Here is a 15,168-nt window from a genome sequence, read left to right on the forward strand (position 1 = left end):
TCCCCCCTCCCCTCTCCAGTGAAGAGGCTGGTAAATACAGTGATGCAAGCAGGACCACGGGCTGACAAACGTTCCCCTACTCAGGCTTATAAGAAACAATCCAACTGTATGATTTAGTTATGAAAATATTTGAATTTCTGGAAAGCATGTGTCATTTATGAAGACAGCATATAGACCATTTGAAATTGGAGAAGTGCCAGGAAAATTCATAGACCTTATTGTCGCACCCATACCCAAAGGGTCTAGTAACCGATATTCCATCACTGAAGGTCTGAATCTTTCTTGAAGATAAACAGAGACACACCCTTACCTAATGGATTCCTGCCCTGCTATCTTGGTGTTATGTATTGCTATATGTATTTATCCAGAACTGCTGAAAATCAGCATTTCTGGAAGAAAAAAAAAAAAGACACTAGCTTCTGTGTAACTGGCGACCTGCCTTTTTGTTCCCTCTGGCCAAGCCTGTTGTGGAAGTTGCCGCTGGCGTGTGAAGTACTTGGAGGAATGTGCATTACGTGGATCCTTTGGTTATTGATGAGCTTTACCTAAAGTCATTTCCATAAGTTGGTCTTTAACATTAGGAAGTGAAACATAACAGTTTACGACTCTTTGAACTTACTCCACAGATTTCCTGACAATACAATGTAAATTTCCTAAATTCATTAGTCAGATGTTTATAGGTTAGAATTTAATCGTCCTTGACATTCAGAGGAACATCCTGAGCCGTGCCCACCTGTTGTCAGCAGACACGACTAATATGAACAGTATAGAGTCCTAACAGATAACTGTCTCTCAGTTGGAAGGTTGGTGTGTTCTTTTGAGCTCACCATCAGAAGGAGTTCTTACTATTTTATTTTGGAGAATTCCAAACATACTTAAGAGCACCAAAGGTGATACCACAACCTCCCGTGTACCTGCCCAGTTTCAACAGTTATCCCCTCACAGCCAGTCTCGTTTTATCTACACCGCCTCCCTCACCCTGAATTATTTTGGAAGCAGGTCACATCATTTCATCCATAATTATTTCAGTATGTAATTTTCAAAGGTAAAGATGCTTTGTGAAAACTGTAACTAAAATACTATTATCATTACCTGAAATGTGGTTTCTTAATATCAAATATTCAGTTAATTGTCAAATTCAAAAGCAGTTTAATACCTCCAGTATCTTTTTAAGTACATGGATACTATGTACTTAATGTGGCTTTTTAATCGATAGCCAGTGCAAAGGCAGATGATACGAGAAGTGACACAGATGGAGACAGAACTTGTGTTTCCTAGAAGAATTAGCCGTGGTGACATAGCGTCCACTTTGGCCACTTGGCACCTAGATGCCTTCCTGGTTGTTGTCATCAGAGTGTGCATATGTCACTGGACACGTCAGCTCTTTACTCTGCACCTGCCTACCCGAGTACAGGTAATGTAGTTATATAGCACAGGCATGTGCGTGTGTGGGTGTGTTTTTTTTTTTTTTTCTTGCGTTATGCGGGCCTCTCACTGTTGTGGCCTCTCCCATTTGCGGAGCACAGGCTCCGGACGCGCAGGCTCAGCGGCCATGGCTCACGGGCCCAGCCGCTCCGCGGCATGTGGGATCTTCCCGAAACGGGGCACGAACCCGCGTCTCCTGCATCGGCAGGCGGACTCTCAAGCACTGCGCCACCAGGGAAGCCCTGTGGGTGTGTTTATGTAAGATATTGGCCTTAATTATACGTTTGCTGGGAATAAGTACAATTTTTCTTTCATGTAATCTACACCCGATTGTTCCCGATAGACTCCTAATTGATATTTATGAGCGTCCTAGTTAGGTATAATAGAAATGCAGTCAGTATGAGGGCAAGTCTCCTAAATATCATTTGGACTTTCTGTTGGCCATCCTCTCGTAATCACAACATTTTGGGTCTGGAAGAAACCTGGGAAGTTGTCTGGTTTGGTACATGACTTGGATCTGTTTTGCACGTGAGGAAGCTGCCTCAGAGAAGCCAGGTGACAGGCAGCCCAGCTTCTCCATGTCCTGCACGGTGGTTCCACAGACCTCTCTGTGTTCTGTGGTTGAAGATAATATTTCATCAAGTGTGTTTCTGAACATGGTGAACGGATGGCACGATGATGGCAGTGCCTTTTTGTGAAGCTGCAATTGCTTTCATTCAGGTCTTCTCCGGAACCTATTTTCAAAATGAAAGCTTCTTGCATTCTAAATCTAAAGAATGACTTGTAAGATCTTCTATTTGTAACGCCTGTACTTGGACTTTTAACACCAGAGAAATGCTTGTAACTGATTGATAACCCAGTCTTGTGAGGTGAAATACAATTTTTAAAAGATAGACTGTAAATATTTTAGACAGGAAAAGACTACTTTGTGTCTTTGTAAGTAAAGCTGGTTTTTATGCATGAGTTTAAGAAACCTAATTAACATACAAGTTTTTTTTTTTTTAAGTCTTTACATGGTGCTTTGGGTTAAAATGTTAATTGTATTTAGTCTTGTGGTCTTCGAGAAAAGTTCATGAGCCAAGATGGTGATAGATTTTCAGAGATAGCGGTCCTACATAAAAAAGCCACATTTGTCCAGGTTACATTCTTCTGTATATGAAGCATTCATTGGTCAGCAGAGGTAGGTCATAGGGTTGATACTTTTATAAACACTGCATTAGAGCCTTCTCTGGATTCCAATTTTTATAATAATAACGCATACGAACCTGGTAGATGGTGCCCTAGATGGTGCACACCAGGACACAGACAGGAGATGACCCTTACGCCTCAACACACCCTGCCAGGTATCCGGGAATTCCTCACTCCTCTTCCGCGGCCTGCCTCTGTAGCCCAAATGTGATCTTTCGGTTTTTCTAAGAGGAGACAAATATGAGGAAAAAAACAAGAATAAAGATCAACATTAAAAAAAAAAATTCATCTTGAAAAAAGCATAAGTACCTATGGAAGGGGGTCTGTTTTCCTCCAGCTCGAGCTAGTCAGCTCTACAGCTTCTCTTCCAGAACCTTTTCCGCCTTATAAGAAGTGTCATTTGTCTCTTAAAGTGTCTGTGAAATCGGGCCAAAATTAGACTAAATCTTCAGGTGTCCTGTCAGGAAAAGCCTTTGGTTTAACCCCCTACGGACATTCTCAAACAGGCTTTTTAAAGGTAGCCTTCAAAGGTGTGCTTTTTGCTTTGTTCTGAAAATGAGTTTAAACTCATTTAAAATATGTGCTGACTACATGTGGTGACTCCAGGGAGAAGCATCCAGAGCAGTTATCTCTGCTTTCTGCTGTCTGCACCGCTAGGGCTTCCCAGAGGACATATTAGAGCAGAGGCAAGTGGTGCGCTTAGAATGGAAGCCATAGATTCTTTCAGACAGTCACACAGCAGAAGGGAATACATTTCCATGTGGCTCAGGTTCTCTTTGAAAACTTAGAGATACGTCACACCTGAAAGGTTTATTCTGAACCACCACAGTACGGATCTATTATAGAGGAAAAATGTTAAGAATAGAGGCTAATTATCTACTCTTTTAATTATTTCAAACAGAGCAGATTATTAATGACTTGCTGAAATAAAAAGGCTGTATTTTCAATTCAAGCTCATCAAATACATGCATAACATACATTTTAAATTTTTGTACAGTTTCATGAATTTAGTATAACTAAACTATATTTTTTCTTGATATTTAAAAAATAAGGATGTGACCTTTATGTAGATAATCACTGGGGTTAAAAAATATAATTCTAGTATTTCCACAATTTGGCATCAGGTAGCTCCTGGGCGCCAGATTAGGTTGCAAAAGCCTCCATTAGGAAATTGGCAGCAGATTGGTCAGGTCTTCTACGTAACTACAGAAATGTTTCTATGTTTAAAAAGATAGTAAACGTTTATACATAGATTTCTAATAAAATTTCTAATTTTTTATTTTAAAGTTGTTATCATGAGGTTGTACATTAGGAAGTTTCTTTTATGAAGTTTCTTTTTTGGAGATTTAAAAAGTAGTTTCTCTTCTGAATGTTTATTATACCAACGTGAACCCAGAATGATAGACGTTGATTTAAAAAGACGAAAAGGCACAGCTCCTGCAAGTACAGGTAGGCGACACTGGTTTGGTTTCCACCTTTCCGTCCCTGTGACTGAGTCCTCCCGATGTGAATTGTGCTTTACCTGCTCACTGTTGCTTCAGTTGGCTTTAGAAGAGGGAGTGCTGCTAAATACTTGTAGTGGGATTTTATTCACTTACTTTGAGATTCGTAAGCCGTAAAGGATATACAGAAGAAGGTAGATTCAGGAGAGAGGAATAGAAGAAAAGTACCAGTTTATGACTGTAATAGCAAAAATCTTCTCTCCAGCAAAGTGGTGGTCTGGTTTTCCTTTGCCTTTTGTCCTTTTTCTCAGAAAGAGAAGAAACCTGGGTGATACTCAGTGTGCCATGAATTAGATTCACAGTGCATCCTGTTAGAAACTGTCGCTGTTGTTTGTAAACAGTATAAGTTTACATAAGCAGTTTTAATTACCTGACAGCTTAGCAGGATTTTACGTGATTGTAAATTTGTTTTTTAGTCTACTTTGAAAAGACAAATTTAGCCTCCAAATTAAAATGAGGACTAGCAATTAACACTAGTAATTTAAAGAGTTTTTTAGAAGTCAGTAAACTAGCACTTGAGCATTTGATTTACTGTTCAAATAGCACAGCGTTCATTCGCAGGTCCTGTCAGTGCTTCCCCAGCTGTTGGGTGTGGTCGGAGGAGTGAGACTTGCCTCGTTTTATGCTCGGTTCTGGTCACCTGGTGGCAGCGTCTGTCTGTGTCAGGTCAGACAGGGCAGCAGGGCTCCCGTCAGGGGTACCTCTCCGCGTGACGTCCCAGCGCTGGGTCTTTTCTGCTTGGCTCACTGTCTGTCTGGGGGGAGACACACCTCCAGCCTTCAGAGAAAACGGCTTTGACAGTAAATGCCCCGCACACCTTGAATTGCTAGCATTGCCTGGTAATTTTAGAATATTCAGGGGTACAGATATTTTATGTCTCCTGTTGTCATTTTTGTAATAATTCTGTTGCTTATACAGTCTAAGTAGGTGCTCTCTACTTAACTCTGTGTATAACTGCAGAAAAGGGTCGTACTTAAATAAAAGCATAAATAATTTGGTTTTGGTTATTCACCTAACCAGCTTGTTACCATGTATGGTTCTTGCCTATATAGCCAATGTTAGCTGAGAAGTGCTTCTTCAAGGTTCACACCTGTAGTCTTGCTTTTAAAATATGTCTCTTCCTTTCAGCTTTTTTCTGAACGATGTTGGAATACAGTTCAGAATTTGGCCCGCAGCCCTAAGAAGTGGAGTGAGGTTATGCGGCCTGTTAAATACACCTTCCTTGGTTTAATTTGGATTAAACGATCCCCTTTAAATTGAGGAAGTACCCCGTAGGAACTTTAAATGTATGTATAGAAGCATCAGATCAAAAAGAACATTCTTATCTGTGGACACAGTCTCATTCCTGGAGGTTGGTAGCTGCCTTGCTGCACCCACCCCATCCCAGTCACCGACCTTTGTGTGTGCTGTGCTTGACAGGAGTCCAGCCGGCCTGTGTCTGCAGAGGCTCCTGGCCCCGAGCACGGTCAACAAGTGGCAGGGGGTGGTCCAGCTGCTGCTCAGGACAGGGGCCTGCTGTGCACAGGAAAGTGTGTTTGGAGGTGTTTCGGGCTGAGGAAGTGGGCCACCTGGAGAGTTGGCTGTAGACCAGGGCTCCCTGCACCACGTGGGCTGGGAGAAAGCTGGCCGGGAGGCCGGGGTCCGAGTACACATGGCTGATGTATCACCTGGCCCACATCTGCAGGCCTCCCCCTCCGCAGAAAAGCCTCTCCTGCCCTTTGTGTCTCAGGGAGTCTGGTAAACACATACTGGCCACTGCATTTGTAGAAGGGAGAGCACACCCAGATAGCTGGAGTTGAAAGGATTTGGCTGATGTGTGATACGGAATCCTTGGTATAACAAGCATTTCTTACAAATCTTCCTAAAGCCATTATCAGTTTTTTGTCGGACTCAGAGTTTTAAGGTAAACCCTTAAGTTTTTGAGCTTTGCAGAAAATCTTGCCATATCTCTTAAGTTCGCATAAAGCTGAAGACTTTTTATCTGATAAAAATCTCATAGTTGGGAAAAAAAATAGCAAGTCTTTCAACTCGTTGATAGCAAATTGTGAAAGATAAATAGTTTTTCTTTTAGAAAAGTGACACACTTTAAACTTGATTTCTGTACTGCCACTTTTACTCTTTTGGTGAAGCAGCTAGGATTGTTAGTGTTCTGAAGAAAGTTCCTTCTGCAACTTCTGCAAACAGATTTTCTGTTTTTCTCTTATTAAAAGTAAATTTCTGTTTTGTTTATATAGTATTCCAAAGGTGATTTTTCTAATTTTATATTTATTTGTAATCTGTTAAATTTCTCCTGCATACTCACAATTAGAAAAATAGTTCCCTTTCAGAATGCTGGTAGCATGTTTTAGAAGCTTTATTTAAACCGGAGAAGCAGAATGTTGACTCAAGTGTGTCAACGAAAATAAACGATCTGTAATGGGAAAAGAATTTTATTTGATAGAAAAGAGTTTTATTTGAGCCAAACTGAGGACTGTAGCCCAGAAGACAGCCTCTCAGATAACTCTGAGGAACTGTTCCAGAGAAGCATGGTTTTCAGCACAGTTTTATATCTTGTCAGAACAAAGAACATCAAACATGTCAGGGATACAGACCAGCATGTACACAGCGAGTCAGTGTGGCCTTGGCACCTGGGAAGGGAATCTCACCGTTCAAAAAGGACCAGCATTGGTGGCCCAGGGAGACAGGCATTTCATCTTTATTTTTAGCGTGGACATTCTTTACTTCTGGTCACTGTGCCCTTTTCTGTAATAATTAAAGCAGACGTACAATGTATGTTTGATTGAACAGCCACAAACAGGCTGTTCCAGTTAGTATAAAATTCAAGTTAACATGTGTATAAGCCAGAATGTCTTCCCCACACCTCAACATGTGAACGTTTCTTCTATCAAGTGTCAGTAATTAAGAAGCTTAGTCATTTTTTTTAAATTTTAAGTGTTTAAAAGAGTTTTTCTTCCAAGATGCTTCTTCCAAGCATCTGTAGATAAGATATATATGTTTTCTTTGATGTATTGGTAAAAACTCAAATATTAGTTCATGGAATTTAGAAGATACAGCTATACCCTAGGATTATTTAGTTCTAGAATTTTTTTAGTATCCTTTTTTTTTCTTTTTCCCCCCTACAAACACCATATAGAATTTTAGGATTGGAAATACTGTACTGATGGAAGTGTTGCTGTGTGAAGTTTTGTCAGGAGAGCAATCTTTCCCCATAGTTATTCCTCAGATAACTTGGACAGATTGCAGCCAAGTAATCCTGATCTTATCAGCACACTGTCATTTGAGGGTATTTATTGGTTACTCTGCTTGCTGCCTCTAAAATAGCCAAGCTGGAAGGTCCACAATAACAAGTATGAAATCCTAGTGACGTTTTCCCTGCTACTGTTTTTGTCGCCTTTAATATTTTCTTGATGAAATTTCCTTTTACGACTTAACGCTCACGTGTGCTCTCTGTGTAGAGGCAGAGACTGTTTATACATTTATACAGCACTGCTAATCATCACCCTCAGTTGTCCCAAACTATTCCAGGGAGCGGAATAAGCGGTGGTTCAAAGTTTCAAATTCAGAATCAGAATTTTAGAGCTAAAAAAGGCACTAAGGCTTGTGTAGTTCAAGCCCTGATTTTTACAGGTGAAGAAGCATATGCCGCCTGTGACTCCTTCTGCCACAGAGTGGGGCCCTGGGATAGGGAGCACGTGTCAGCGTGAGCACAGATGAGGGAAAGCTGGGCTGTGCTCCTATTTGAGAAAAACTTGCGTCTGGGATAAAATCGTAGGAACAGTTCACTTCTAGAGAAAATCTACTCTCAAGAAAACAAATGACCTCCCATAACTCATTAATGCAGTTTTAAGTTTGAAAAAGACAAAGTCAAACACAATTTTACAAAAACTTTAGGCTCTGTCACCTGCAGAACATCTTAGTGCAAACTGAGCTTCTAATGAAAAACCCAAGTCCTGTGTCTATATGTATTGAACACCATCCTTAGGTGGATATCAGGGCAGATAATTTAGTGTTTTCAGGGAAAATATACGAAGTAACATAATTTTCATTTGTGTATGGTCTGCACATAAATCAGAGCATGATATTATGAAACTTCCTAGTTACTCTCATTTATAACCGTATATTTTATATAACATTTCTCTTAAACATATCAAGAGATACTGCTATCGTATTGAGGTAAAACAGTCAAGAGCAAATAAACGGATTTCTTATATTTTAAAACCTTTTGCTGATTTTGTGTTACAGAAACTTTTTTCATCTTTTTCTTTCTTTTATAATAATATTTGTTTATCATCAGAAGCACTTCATATTTGTAATAATTTTGTGGGGTATAAATATCGTCATGTAATTTAAGTTTAAAAGGAGTGTCAGAATCCTCAAGTTTGTTTTTTTTTTTGACACTTGATAGTAAATAATATCTGACAACTGAGATTTTAAGTGTTTTCATTAATTTTCTCCTCAAAGGACAATCCTCCTAATTCCCCATAAGATTACTCATTGCAAGACTTTTTCTGACCAGAGAAAGGAGCAGACCGTTAGAGGAGAGTGCGTTCTGGGCTCAGGCCCGCGCTCCCACTGCAGGTCTGGTCCCCGGGCTGTGCAGGGCACCACCTGCCGGACCCTCGGCCCAGCACGTCCACGGACGTGTCTGTCCCCAGGGTCTGGGGGCCGTCCTCTCCCTGCTGCTGTGCTGTCCTTGCTGCTATTCGACAGACACTTCCAAATAAGAAATTAGTTCTTGGTAAGCTTTCTTTTCCTGATGTCGTAGAAAATGATGATACGGTTTCTCATAGAAGGGACGCATGTTCTTAACAGTTTCTGCCATCAAAGGGAAAAATAAGTCAGTCTTTTAACAGTTTCAGAATTCAAGGTTTATTTAAATTAAACTGTACAGGACTTAATATCATGCATTTAAATTAATGCTGTAAACACACCAGTTACGGGGAAAAACTTTTTCTGAGGATCTACTTAACGATCATTGTATTTTTTTGTAGGAATGGTATACAGCGTGTATTTAGGAAACGAGGAGGTTTTCCTTCTTAATCAAAAATTTATAGTCCTGAAACCTTCAAGGGTAGTAACTTATAACGTTTTGAATTAAAGCATTCTCTTCTTGGACCTTTCAATATACATGTTTACATAAATTACACATTTTATACAAATATTTAATGTGGTGCCAAGTTTGGGCTTTTTTACATTTCCTTTTTTATATATTTATTTGTTTTTGGCTGCGTTGGGTCTTTGTCGCTGCGCGCGGGCTTTCTCTAGTTGTGGCGAGTGGGGGCGCCTCTTCATTGCGGTGTGTGGGCTTCTCTTGTGGAGTGCTGGCTGTAGGTGCATGGGTTTCAGTAGTTGTGGCACGCGGGCTCAGTAGCTGTGGCCACAGGCTTAGTTGTTCCGTGGCATGTGGGATCCTCCCAGACCAGGGCTGGAACTCGTGTCCCCTGCATTGGCAGGCAGATTCCCAACCACTGCGCCACCAGGGAAGTCCCTACATTTCCTTTTAAAGTATGTCAGAAAATTGATATTTTGATATTAATTTCTTGAATTCTACAATTAATAGCAGTGGTGACTCTGTAAACTTCAGAGGAAAATGTCATAAATCTTCAAAGCTTCCACACAAATCCCTCTTTGAGATGGGAAAAAAATCAATTATAAAAAATATTATTTCTTCATCTTTGTGTTTTCTTACTCTGTCATTTTTCTTGCTATTTTAAAGTATTGAATTCTACAAGTCTTCTTATCCTAGATTTAATGTGTTCCGAAGCAGAAGTGCACGTAAATAAAGCACTTAGCGCAGTAGGTGAAACATCGCAGGTGTTTAATAAAATGCCGTTCCACTGCAAATATCCGTTCAAACAACTTGGTTTCTATTTCTGTAAAACCTGCCTGGTAGAATCTGTGCGGAGGCGGGGAGATAGCTCATACCGTATCATGTTGAGTGGCTCGTGATGGGAGGAGCCGTGAAAGCAGACTCTTTGCTTATATCGTATTCACTTATGTCTTGATTTTCTGCCTCCACTGCCAGGATGTAAACACCTTGAGGACAGGCCTTTACCTGTTAACCCACCACCATATCCCAGGGGCCTGCAATTCCTGGCACATGGGAGGGCTCAGTAAAGACTTGTTTGATGCTACTGAATAACTGACACTATCATTGGCATAAAATCATTATTTTATAAATGGGTTTCATCTTTTGCCCTTGGAAACAAATCTATAAGCTTTTCGTATTCTGCTAAGTTATAAAACAAAGGAAGAGCATTCTTATTGAATAATTTAGTATCAGTCACTCAGTGTATATTGAAGGAATTATATGCAGAAGATCCAGCTGTGGACAGAGACTTAATATTGATCCTTATCCCCGAGAGGTTCTGATTGGAACTGTTAATGAACAGCAGGAGGCAGAATGTTGAGTCAGTGAAAAGGTGTTCATTCGGAGGGCAGGGAAAGTAGATAGCACTTTGACCTGGAACAGCAGGAGGCGACTTGTGTTTATTAACAGGTTGGGGAGGATGATGAAAAGGGTAGGAAGTGAGGCAGGAAAATGAAAGATGCATTTTCATAGTGTCCTCTGCACCGTAAGCACCCTGTAAATGTTTATTGAATTCAGCTTGTTTTGGAGGTCTTTGAATGCTCAGCTAATGGGATTAGCAACACGGGATTCCATTCCTGGTGACTCTGGAGAACCATCTTAGAAAAAGTGTTTCCTCGTTCTCAGATAATTTGGGTTGGAATTCTGAGGGTTTTCTGGAAGACTTCTGAGAAGAGAATCAAGATAGCAGTATTTTGGTGGTATTAATCCAGGACAATAAAGAGAATGTCTTGACATTCTCTAGTGAAGTGTTAGGCTTCTAGAATATTAACAGTGTGGGGTGAAAAGGGTCCCAACTAGGTGGCTGGCAGTGGGAATAGAAATAAGAAATCACATCCCACATCGCAGAGAAAGAAGTTGTGGTATTTGGAGATTTAAATTTTAAGGGGGAAGTCAAAGATTTATGGTGTTAAGTCTGCTCCACTAAACCCTGTACCTTCCTCTCCAAGTGCCAAGTTGCTTTTCAAAAAAGAATTTTTCATCCTGATTTTTATGTTTATGGAACCCCCTCCCCTCCATTTTGCTGAACATTCATTCTGAAATTATACGTAAGTTACATGTCTGTATTAAGCCAGAGTAATAGATTTAATCCTCCAAATCTGTATGGTGGGAGTGACTTTTAAAAGCTATTTAGAGAAAATATTTCTGGTTTTACTTTAGTAGATGTCTTCTTTAAAAAAAAGAATGGAACGGTTGAGCAAGAAATCTCTCAGAGAAGGGGTCCATTAAATCACTTAGTAAGCTCTGTGAGTCCATGGAAACGCTGCCTCTCTTCCAGGGCCACCGGGCCTTCACAGCGCCACGCTGGACCTGGACGGCGACGTGCGTGCCTCCGTGCCAGGTCATCTAGGCCAGACGGCGTCTCTGAAGAGGGGTAGCAGCTTTCAGCCTGGTCGAGATGACGGTGAGTGTCTCCCTCCCACTTGTACCTTTTAAATTTGTACTCGTGTAATAGCCAGCGTTTTTCTCTTGGAAAATTCCATAATTACCTGTGTTACTGCTGCTGAGTATTACCAGCCATCATCCCTTCTACTTAAGCAACTACCCAGTAATTAAATTTAGATAATTAAAATGAATTTTACATTGTACATTAAAGAAATGCCATTTGATTTTTTAATAAGTCATTTCATTGGGCACAGGTCAGTGTTATTCAACACATTTCTGTGGTTGAATTTTTAAAAATATGCCACAGAAAAAATTATCTGAGAACGTCTTTAGGATGAAGGTTGCAACAAAAGTGAATCTCTGTAGTCAGTACAGAAAAATAGTAGACACCTTTTTAAGGAATTTTAAAATTTGGTTTGAAAAGAGTTGTTTGTTTATTACTCATAAATTAGTTGCTAATCATTTTTTCTATGATAAGGCATCTCAGATTGTAACTGTGTTACATTTCTTCCTGAGGTTGACATTTATCTTTTGTTTGTTTACCTATATGAGATACAAAACATGTTGTTATAATGCATTTGTATACCAATTAGATGCTATTAGTCACTGGTTACTTACAACCTCAATAATAGATATAAGAAATGCAAATAAGGTAATAGAAATACCTTACTTCTTATTAAGTTCAAATACCTCTAAAGATTATTTCAGAGTATTTCATATTATTATTCTAAGTACTGGAGTAGAGATTTTTTTTCTAAAGTTCTATTAATAATATGAATGAATGTCCATCATAAGCACTAAAATCAAATGATACCTTTGCACTAAATGAAGGGATTCCATAACTGTCAGTGTGGCTTCTTCTTGTCCTGTTCCATTCTCCACCCAGCCCACCAAACTCTAGAATAAACACCGGAAAGAGCAGAACTGTTTGGTTCTGTACATTTTGGTACCGTGTAGCCCTCTAAGCAGATGTAGCCAGGGCCTGACCCTGAAGTGCAGCCCACCTGAGTTTCAAAAAAATACTTCCTTTCTTTAGTGAGTAGGATGACACGTGATCTGTGAAAACCCTTTCCACACCCCTTCCTTGCCCTTATGTGATTCACTGCCATCCGTTGACATGCTAACAGGCTTAAAACAGTTAGAAATTATACTTGAGGCTGACTGTAATGAATTACATCAGCTTGAACAGTTCAAATTTATCCTGCCTGGGGTTTGTCAAGCTTCTTGCATCAATTTTATCAAATTCTGGAAATTTCCATCAAATTTGCAAAATTCTTGGCTATCATTTTGTCAAATACCTTTCTGCTCTGCTTCCTTTTCTGGAATCCCAACTGCATGTATGTTAAGCCAATGGATTATCCCGTAGATCACTGAGGATCTGTTCCCCACCCCAGTTTCTCCACTCTGTGCTCCACTGTAGAGTCAATTGTCATGCCTTCAACTTCTCTATCTTTTATCTTCAGCGTTTAAGCCAAAAGTTTCATGTACTTTTTCATCTCTAGAAGTTCCATTTGGTTCTTTTAAGTATCTTCCCTTTCTTTCCTCATTATTTCACGTTTTCCTTTACTTGAACATTGTCCTTATAGGTTAATTCTCTCTCTGTCATTTGTGGCTCTGTTACTCTTGACTAGTTTTCTCCCTGGTTTCTGGTTCTGATTCTCCTTCCCCTTTTAGCCTGGTTAATCGTGTTTCATTGTTTCTCAGACGCTGGGAATGTTCAGTGTTGAGTGTCTGGGTTTTGTTCTCTTCCTTTAAAGAGTGTGAGACTTTGTTTTACCGGTTACTTGCAAATAAGTTTGATTCATCCACGGCCTGTGGTTAGTTGCTGGAGCAGTAGGCTGCCTTCTAGGGAGACTTGAGGCCACTCCTGAATGGCCTGGGGTCACTCAGGAGGACTGCTCCCTCCCCCGTGTGATTCCTGGGAACCCTTGGCCTTACTACTCCCTGGCTGCTCTTTGCCTGGCTGTGAAGTCTGCTGGACATGAGCGTGACTTAGGAAGACTCTTATGTGGATTCTGGGAGCTTTTTTCCCACGTAGTTCCTCCCTCCTTTCCAGAACTCCTCCATGTATCATCCAGTCTCCCCCGCTCCCCTGAACTCCATCTTTCCAACTCCGAAAGCCCACTGAGCTTTGCTTCAGTTCCTCCTCCCTTGACCTCTCTTGTCTAGAAATGGCAGGCAGAAATCCAGAGCAGTTGTGGGCTCCCCACCTGTTCCCTTCCCCTTCCCTTAAGGATCACAGTCTTGTGCTGCCTATGAAATGCTTGTTTAGATATTCCCCCTCCCCCACCCCCACCCCTGCCCCACAGTTTTCTAGTTGTTCAGGACCAGAGGTTAAATCCAGCCCTTGTTACTCCAGCATGGCTAGAAGTGAAAGCCAAGTAAGTCAGCTTTAATTTCTCCAGAGTTATTACTTGAAATTGGAACATTATGAGGGATTTGCTTGCAGTAAACAATAGCTGTGAATAAAGTTGAGGAAGCTTATTCTTGATCAAAAAAAGCCTCTGCGTTATGACTTCTGTTGAGACACATTAGGTACTCCTGCCATATTCCCTTCGTTCTTTTCATCAGTCTTAGGAGATGACTCTTAAAGTTATTCTTTCGGTGATAGAGCATGTGGGAATTTATCAATAAGAAAAGAAAATCCAAAATCATTTTTTAGTTATAATGATCAGAATTTGGATGTAGTAGGCTTAGAAGGAACAAGGGGAAAGGGCTCTCAGTACACACATACATACGTGGGTGTAAAGAATCTGCTGGTGATAAAAAGATCAAAAACACGTGACCCTCAGAATTGTTCCCTGTCACCGGGCAGGAGGCTGCAGGAGCCCGTGTGTTTTCCGAGAGCCCTGGTGCCTGAGTGCCAGCCCCTCGGTAACACGGCCCTGCAGCCAGTGTGCACCTCTGGCGGGGATGCTCCATTCCCAAGGGGAATTCAGACAAAATCATTTTATCAGTTTAATCTGCTATAGAAAGATTCAGCCAATGGAATCCAGAATCTTTTTGGAAGCCTTTTGGAATTGGTTTGTTTTTATTTATACTTGTCCAGATACTTTTCCCATCATAAAATCATTTCACATGGAATACTTGTTAATTTTTTTTCTTTTTTTATATACATTTATTTGTTTTTGTCTGCCTTGGGTCTTCATTGCTGCACACCGGCTTTCTCTAGTTGTGGCGAGCGGGGGCTACTCTTTGTTGCGGTGCACGGGCTTCTCATTGCGGTGCCTTCTCTTGTTGCGGAGCACGGGTTCTAGGCTCATGGGCTTCAGTAGCTGTGGCGAGCGGGCTCAGCAGTTGTGGCTCACAGGCTCTAGAGCGCAGGGTCAGTAGCTGTGGTACACGGGCTTAGTTGCTCCACGGCATGTGGGATCTTCCCAGACCAGGGCTCAAACCTGTGTCCCCTGCACTGGCAGGCAGATTCTTAACCACTGCACCACCAGGGAAGCCCAGAATACTTACTAACTAGTGGATTCAACAAGAGAGAAGCTGAATTTACTTCCTATTTGTTTATTTTGTGGTTTTGAAAAAGATTTCTTTTTAAGTGGTGAGAAGGCAGTGTTCCCTCTTTCCTTTGGG

General features: G+C 40.8%; 1 protein-coding gene across 1 annotated transcript in view; it reads left to right on the top strand.

Moving 5' to 3' along the window:
• EXOC2 (exocyst complex component 2) overlaps positions 1-15,168 on the top strand; it is a 125,537-nt gene that overhangs the window by 43,616 nt on the left and 66,753 nt on the right. The window contains exon 11 of the mRNA XM_007448305.1: positions 11,483-11,608. Within this exon, the coding sequence (XP_007448367.1) occupies positions 11,483-11,608 (126 nt within the window). The remainder of the gene's footprint in view (positions 1-11,482; positions 11,609-15,168) is intronic.

This window comes from Lipotes vexillifer, unplaced genomic scaffold (assembly GCF_000442215.2).
Source record: "Lipotes vexillifer unplaced genomic scaffold, Lipotes_vexillifer_v1.1 scaffold1196, whole genome shotgun sequence".
In the NCBI taxonomy this organism is placed as follows: domain Eukaryota; kingdom Metazoa; phylum Chordata; class Mammalia; order Artiodactyla; family Lipotidae; genus Lipotes; species Lipotes vexillifer.